This window comes from Takifugu flavidus, chromosome 5, assembly GCF_003711565.1.
Source record: "Takifugu flavidus isolate HTHZ2018 chromosome 5, ASM371156v2, whole genome shotgun sequence".
Classification (NCBI taxonomy): domain Eukaryota; kingdom Metazoa; phylum Chordata; class Actinopteri; order Tetraodontiformes; family Tetraodontidae; genus Takifugu; species Takifugu flavidus.
The window spans coordinates 9960303-9968793 of record NC_079524.1 but is presented as its reverse complement, the minus strand read 5'-3'; the positions used below and the strand labels follow the sequence as shown (position 1 = coordinate 9968793).

The following is an 8491-nucleotide window of genomic DNA, read 5'->3' as shown; positions in this document are numbered from 1 at the left end:
TGAGAGAACTTTCAGGCTTCTGACGGTGACCTGGGAGTTATTGGGTTGAGCAGCATGAACACAAATTCATCAAAGACATTCATTTTGGCTCTAACTAAAACCCTGTGGATGCATTTTTAAACCCAGTTCAGAAACTTCAGAATTTTACCGTAAACTTTTGACATCCTGACCAAAAGAAGCCTCCCAAGTCTCAACTTTCCACAGCGTTGCAACGTCAATAAAAGGAACGTAGCAGGTGGGGGATGCTGTTCCAAACGAGTGTGGGAAAATGATAAATGGAAAAACCGAGCTGCTGGACTGTTGCGGATGGTTGGTGTCCAGTTTATTTAGGATACACGGTTGTCCAAGTTTAATCCATTTTTCACTTCATTCTTAACCACAACGTTCTCCGTATTTTTTTCATTTTGCTCATCGTTTAGGGGAAAAGATGTAGAAATACTTTCATGATGACTGATGCCAAGGATACAGATCCTGGAACGGTTGTTTCCTCTGGTGCAGGTAAAGAACCAGTGATGCTGGCTAATGAAGGCGCTACCATCATTAGCAGCTTTGTAGCATTTGGCTGCTAATTGCTAACCACATACAAGCATATATACTTATGCGTAAATGAACGGCACACGTGTGTCCTCACAGATGACCTTGAACTCTGCTGTTACCTGCTAAGGACACGTGCGCGCTCTCAAGGTCGAGGCGATGACGCTGATGTGTGTGTTTGCTGATTGTGTTTTCCCGCAGGAGACGGTGACATCACCGCGTTGCCGCATCTCTTCACAGATGAACTGGTTATTTATGGGAGCTTAGAGGGGGAGGAGCCGTCAGAGAGGAGACTGCTGCCATCCCATAATCATGAATATGGCTCTGGCCAGCGTCCACCTGAAGGTAAAGGAGACGTTTGTCATCCACCGGCGTCCTTCCTTGAGATGAGGACGGATATTTAAGGTCAGCTCTCAGAAAAATAAAAAAGTGGGTGTCAGGTGGTGGAAAAGAAGAGCAGACTTTAAAATCCTTTAAAATCCACCTTAAACCCGCCGTCAAGACCAAAACAGCAGCCTAAAGGTTCCAAATAACAACAAACCTGCAACTGAGCTAAATAGGCTGTCTGTGTCACCCCCCCCCCCCCCCCCCACACACACACACACACACACCCGCATCACCGCTGAATGTTTGGCTGTTTTGTTCCGTGGAGATGATGAAAACCTGGAGATCTTCTGGATCTCAGGCAGACGCGTCGGCACGTCTGGTTGTTTACGTCTGGACCAGGGACCCTCTGATGTGACGGGCTCTCGCCTGCTCTGGGGAAGGGGGGGGGGGCTGGGACAGGGACAGGGTGAACGTGGGGGTCAGGGCCCATCAGTCACCGCTCCGCATCACAAGACTGACAGAAAAATGAGTGACAGAAGGACTTCACACCAGAACCCTGGAACAAAACTGTTACAGTCAGGCCGGTCTCCACAGTCTTTCCAGAATCCTGGTCCTGGTCCTGGTGTTGACTGGAGGACCATGATGAGGTTTTGCAATAAAGTTTTGATTTGTGGCTCTGCATCAGCATCATTTGGATGACTCGGTTACCTCCTCTAATCGGGTTTATAACAGATTGTGGTTATCAACAACCTCGTTTATGGTTGACTCACGTTAAACAACAACCCACGTGGTTTCATAATTGGCCGCGATAACAAGCGCGATGACGTCACAAACACGGTGAGAGGAAAACGACCTTTGTTAAAGATAGGAACATGACGTCATCCACATGTCAATCATCCAAAGAGCCCATTTGTTCTTTTACAGGTTTAAATCCACTTTGTTCACAGCATTAACCGGGTGGTTTGATGCTTTGTGTGGCTTTAGCCTTGAATCCTGAACTAAAATCCGCCATATTTCAGTTTTGAGTTGTTTTTTCCACCGTTGCCGCGGTGGCGTCTGCGGGCTCAGGTGTGGTCAGGTAAATGAGACACCTCGGCGTGTTTGGTGCTCTGTGCGTGTGTGTGAGTGCGTGTCTGCCTGCCCCGACGAGGTGTGTGTTACAAAAAGCGACGCCTTCGGGCACGTGGCCCCGCCTCTTTCCCACTGGATCAACTTTCTTCGGGACGGGAACGAGCGGCGACGCCTCCTCCAGGCTCAGACATATAATCTGGGCCTGTCACAGCTTTTATCACGGCTGCGTCCACCTTTCTCCGCAGCCCCCCCGCAGGCAGCAGATACCTGCACGCACATTCCATCAGCACGTCCCAGGAGGCGGATCACCTGTCCCTCCGTGGCCGCGGGGCAGACAGGTTCAGGTGCTTCTCCACATTGTCCCAACTGAAAGTTAAGATCCAAAACTCATCCAAATGAGACAAACAGCCCATAAAGGTGTTTTCTGCCTTCATCCTGATGGACCATAGAGGTGGGGGGGACATTTCAGGCACGTATCTAACGCCTGGCTTCTTCTGTCTGATGTTCAGATTTATGACCCATCGATTGGAACAGGTCAGCTCCCATCGATCCTGGAAGAGGTCTGAGGGTCCCCGGGGGTCCCCGTCCTCGCGTCAGCTGGTTTGGATCAAAGTACGTATGAATCAAAGCATAAACACGGGACGTTTCAGGTTTTATGGGCTTAAGCAGCGTAAATGGCAGCATGTTTGTGACACCACATGACATGTTTACGCACTTCCTGTTGACACAAACGTTGACCTTTTTGAGGTTATTGGCTCCTCAATCATGAAGGACATCTGTCAGCCTCGTGATGACCTCCTCTTCCTCCTCCTCCTCCTCCTCCTTGTTTTTCTTCTTCCTCTGCCTTCAGTGGGCGGGGCTTGCAAACATGTTCAGGTCTCTGCGTGAAGACGCAGCGTGCAGGAACATGTCTGAGCACCTTGTGAGCAGCTGGGAAGATCTGAACTTTTCTTTTTGTTCTAAACATCCTGCGAAGCCGAGAACGAGACGCAGGAAGAAACATTTCAGCTGGTTTCAGTCCGACATGATAAACACGTTTATGACGAAGGGCTGATCCACACTGCCGATAAAAACTGATCTGCCCTTAGAAAAGGAGCTTATTAAAACCTGCTTCTGGTCTTTGGTGTCTTGAGCTCTTTAGGTTCTACCAGGAACCCTTTTGATGGGTGATGGTAAACAGATAAAGAGTTTCTATTCGAGGTGAAACCGATTCAGTTAAACACTGTTTTATCTTCTAAGTTCTGTTGTGAGCCCACGGTGAGCAGAACTTTTTGTCTTTGGGTTCCATCAAGAACAATATTCAAATGTCACAAGAACATTAGGGGATGTTTTCTGTTTGGAAGTGTTTTATTTTCTTTCCATAAACTCAGTTAACACAGGTTCCACGTGGAACCTTGAGAGGAATGAGGGACATTTCGTTGTCAGGGAGTAGGAAAAATAGGAAGACTGGCTCTTGTGGAGGAACCATTAATCCTGAATAAAATAAATCTGCGAAGGTGAAATCCTTCATTCTCGAAACGATCACTGTTTATGCGACGCAGCGCTTTTGTCAAAACAGTCTTTAAAAATCCACCCTGTGATTTGCTGCTTGTTTTGACAGAATTCCGTGGATAATTCCCAGCAGCCTCTTTGGTTCCTCGACCTCACACGAGGAAGAGATTCCAGCTTCAGCTGCTGCTGCTGCAGGCTCTGCTCTCTGTGCCATACAATTATCCTGGTTCCCACCGGAGGTCTGGATCTGGGTGGAGTAAGCTGAGGCATTAAACACCACACACACACACACACACACACACACACACACACACACACACACACACACACACACACACACACGCAAAACAAAAGGAAGTAAAGCAGAAAAATAGCTGCAGGAAACAGACAGAGCGTGGCGAAAACATGGAGGAAATCTTTTGGGGTTTATTTTAAGGTGGAATAAACAGGAATCACTGAGCTTTCTGTGTCTTCGGTCTGTGACAAGTGTGTGTTTGTGCTGTAAGGCTGGTGACGGCTGGTACTGAAGCTGCACCGCTGCCAACTGTGCAGGGGGACCGGAACCTGCGGCGGTTAGCGCCCCCTGCCGGTGGAAACACCGACTGAGGTTCCACGCAAGAAATAATAATGGAAAAAACTCATCTGCGGCAACACATTATGTGTCGTACATTAAAGACACGATCAAAGATGACAGGCAGATAACCGGGGGAAACAATGTTGTTCAAGTCGCGCCAAAAACACTAGAAGCGAACTTGTTTAAAGACACAGGAACCAAATGCCAAAATGAAAAAAACTATCTCCTTTGTTCTCATCCTCATTAAAAGGAAGAAATAACCCTCTTATCCTAATAATCATGAACTTTCATCAGAAAACGCCACGATACTGAAATAAATAAGTCAATGCATCAGGCTATATAGGCCTAACAGCGCCGCCCGGTGGTCATGGGATGTAGTGCAGCCGAATTGATCCTGAAGATTATTTAATAAATGATTTTGAGCGCAGTGCATGATGGGAACTCGTGTTAATGCTCTGCAGTCGGTGACTGTGTGATGTCATCTGAACACCCACCCCCCCAAGTGCGAGCTTCTGCCCTTGCTTTCTTCGCCCCCCCATGTCCCCCCTCCCCTCCCCTCCCCTCCCCCTCCTCCCAGCTGGAGTAAATAATTCCCTGTCAGTGTAGCCTTTGCAGAGGAGCTCGTCATCCTGCAGAGGAACGCCAACGATGCCGGAGCTTGGACGAGGACGTTTGGGTCTCATCTGCCTGTCGGCGCTGTGCCTCAGCCTGGTGGGGGGGTCGAGGGCCCCAAAGACTCCCCGCTGTCCTGCCACCTGCTCTTGCACCAAAGACAGCGCCTTCTGTGTGGACACCAAGGCCATTCCCAGGAACTTTCCCCCTGGAATCATCTCTCTGTGAGTCCCTCAGACATTTCTCTGTGTGGCTGCAGCGCTGATGTCAGCATCTATTATGGGATGATGCAGGAACCCCGGAGAACATGTCCCTGCTGATGTCCCCTCGACTTACATAATGAGGTTCCTCCACTGCAGCACTAACCTGTGGAGCTCCAGGCAGGAACTCCTCTGAGAGATAACAGGAACTCCTGAAATCTAAAAAGAGGAATCTTCTGCTGATCCTTGTGCAGCTTTAGAGTTTTTTTACTCAAGAACAAGAACGTCTAGGTCCTTCCGACAGAGTTAACATTTAAAATAAATGCTTTAATCGAAAAGGCGTTATTTTTTAAATCACTAACTCTGAGAATAGTAAGCACATTATTATTTTTTTTACCTCTTTGTCGCTTCGCCTCAGCATCAGATGACGTTTTATGAAGTTGTGTTTGTTCTTTATCGACGTCAGGAAGGTCCAACAATCAATTTATGATGTTTGTGCCAACAGGACGATGGTGAACGTCGCCTTCAGCACCATTCCAGAGGGGGCGTTCTCACACCTCCACCTGCTGCAGTTCCTGTGAGTCTCACACTCTCTCTCTCTCTCACACACACACACACAAGCGCGCGCGTGTCACAATTGACTGTTTTCTATACCCATTCATCCGTCTGTTCTATTGTGTGTGTGTGTGTATCAGTGACATGGTGAACTGTTCTCACAGGACAAAGACTTGTTTATCTGCTCCAATAAATCCTGGGTGTTTTTCATCAGCAGCACAGTTTTATATATATATATATATATATATATATATTTTTTTTTTTTTTTTTTTAAATTTCCCTCTGTCTGTCTGTCTGTCTGTCTGCCTGTCTGTCTGCCCCCCCCCATTTCCCTCTCTCAGGCTCTTGAACTCCAACACCTTCACAGCCATCTCTGACGATGCGTTCACTGGCCTGTCTCACCTGCAGTACCTGTGAGTGCCTCATCAGTGTCTGGGCCACGTTCTGCTTAAATACGAGTTAAGTGGATCTTTTTCTCCGCAGGTTCATCGAAAACAACGACATTCAGACTCTTTCCAAGTTCACCTTCAGGGGACTCAAATCCCTGACGCACCTGTACGTACACCAGAGTCTGCCCCCCCACCCCCTTTCTTCATGTTTTTTTCATGCAGTTTTGAGGAACTCACCAGAATCACAACGTTCTTTTTCCAGATCGCTCTCAAACAACAACCTGCAGCAGCTGCCCAGAGAACTCTTCAAACATCTGGACATCCTCACAGACCTGTAAGTGTGTGGACTCCAGGAGGAGGTTCTCTGGGTCCAGGTGGAGGGCTGGGGGTATAAACTCATGTGCTCTCTGTTCCGCTGCTCAGCGATCTGCGTGGGAACTCGTTCCACTGTGATTGTAAAATCAAGTGGTTGGTGGACTGGATGGAGAAGACCAACGCCTCCGTTCCAACTGTTTACTGCGCCAGTCCGTTTGAGTTCCAGGGACGACGAATCCGTGACCTTGTGCCCCGAGACTTCAACTGCATCACCGCAGGTTTCCTCTCCGCATCTTTAGAACGCTGAAGCTGGCGTTCCAGCAGAATCTTGAGGCTCGGCTCGGTTTGTTCTCTCCGCAGACTTTGCTGTTTACCAGACGTTCCCGTTCCACTCGGTCTCCGTGGAGTCGTACGAGTTCAACGACGACCAGTTTGTGACCTTCGCTCAGCCCGATTCGGGATTCTGCGCCGTGTATGTTTGGGATCACGTGGAGCTGGTCTTCAGGAGGTTCCACAACATCACCTGTAAGTGGAGACCAGGAACGTTCCGCTTCGAAGTGGTTTCAAAATGAATCTGTTCAAACTTCCTGTGGAACTTTTTCAGCACGTTCAGCCGTCTACTGCAAACCGGCGGTCATCAACGGCGGCCTCTTCATGATCGTGGCTCAGCTTTTTGGTGGATCTCACATCTACAAGTCAGTGTTTTAATCAGAATAGCCATAAAAACGGGACAGAACACGGATGTTTATGGGTTTAAGGGCGTATTTCTGAAAGTGTTGGGCAGGTAAACCCTCTGTTGTCTCAGGTGGGAGGAGGCCCCGCAGCGTTTCGTGAAGATCCAGGACATCGACACTTCCCGCGTGAGGAAGCCCAACTTTGTGGACACCTTCCAGCTGGATGAAGAGTGGTACTTTGTGGTGGCCGACAGCTCCAAGGCCGGTTCCACCAGCATTTATCGCTGGAACAGCAATGGCTTCTACTCCCACCAGTCCCTCCACCCGTGGTACCGCGACATCCACGTGGAGTTCCTGGAGGTGGGCGGGAAGCCTCACCTCATCCTCTCCAGCGCCTCCCAGCCACCGGCGGTTTACCAGTGGAACCGGAGCCAGAAACAGTTTGTCTTCTGGTCCCAGATCACAGATCTGGCTGACGTGCAGATGGTCAAACACTTCTGGGTGAGGAAAGTTCTTTACGTCTGCCTCACCCGTTTTATCGGAGACTCCAAGATCCTCCGCTGGGAAGGGCAGCAGTTTGTGGAGATCCAGACTCTCCCGTCCCGTGGGTCCATGGCGGTGTTCCCCTTCAGCGTTGGCCTGCGCCAGTACCTGATTCTGGGGAGCGACTATTCCTTCTCCAGAGTGTATCTGTGGGACGACCTGACACAGCGTTTTCAACCCTTCCAGGAGCTGAACATGAGGGCGCCGCGGGCGTTCAGCCTGCTGTCGGTGGACGATAAGGACATCCTGCTGGCTGCCAGCTTCAAGGGCAACACACTGGCCTACCAACACCTGCTGGTGGACCTCAGCGCCAAGTAGACAAGATGGCTTTTAAAGGAGCATTTATGAACGTGTGCCAAATACAGACGGTTTAATCAAAGTTTCACCGGAGGAAAATAATCACTAATCTACTTTTATGCACTATTTTAATGTGTGAATGAACATGAAACCATTAGTGTTGCGTCAGCACGACATCGCTTCTCCTAACAGGCATCAATTTTTATAACGTTTGTTTCCTGCACTTGTGAAAACATGCACGTGTGTTTACTGGGCCACTCACGGGATTGGGTTATAAGGTGACTGTGAAACTGTGAAGGTTTTGGTAGAATTTACCAAGGTAATAATTTCACATGTGATGCAATGACAGTAAAGTGAACAACAATTACACAGCAATACTTGAACGTTTTCACTGTTGTTACGGTCTGTTTTGGGTTTGGTCGTATATAAAACAACAAACCCAGTTCTTACTATTATGTTTGTATTTTGATGTATGCACTATCTTCTCCTTATAAAGTGGGAAATGAAAATAATAATATCTGAATATCTTTAATTATTCACAGGAAAACTTTCAAGAAGGGTGATGTGATGGATTGGCAATTGTTTTTAATATGCAGTCTATTTTTTAATGTTTTCACTATGGTGTATATTTTCTGATAGAAGATTAAAATTTGAATTAATGACATTGTACATAAGGGGGTGGGGGAAGGATCTAATTTTCCAGCAACAAAAAGGAGTTTTAATGCAACAAATAACACACTATTGCATGTTGTCACAAGCATGTCCTCTTGAGAATGCTTCATGATATTATCTGTATAAATAAACGCAATAAATACATAAATAAAAGCGTAACAAATGATTTTGCTTTTCTCGATGGTTCTAGGTCAAATGGATATCAGCTAATACCGTAGTACGCTCTTTAACTCTGAA

At 47.8% G+C, this 8491-nt stretch overlaps 1 protein-coding gene across 1 annotated transcript; it reads left to right on the top strand.

Moving 5' to 3' along the window:
• The first annotated feature begins 2430 nt into the window (after positions 1-2430).
• Positions 2431-8420, top strand: lgi3 (leucine-rich repeat LGI family, member 3). Its single transcript, XM_057032417.1, has 11 exons — positions 2431-2544; positions 3533-3679; positions 4604-4833; positions 5315-5386; positions 5706-5777; positions 5848-5919; positions 6016-6087; positions 6177-6346; positions 6429-6593; positions 6673-6763; positions 6874-8420. Exons 1-11 carry the CDS (start codon positions 2434-2436, stop codon positions 7601-7603), a joined length of 1932 nt encoding a protein of 643 aa, XP_056888397.1. The 5' UTR covers positions 2431-2433; the 3' UTR covers positions 7604-8420.
• Positions 8421-8491: the final 71 nt, after the last annotated feature.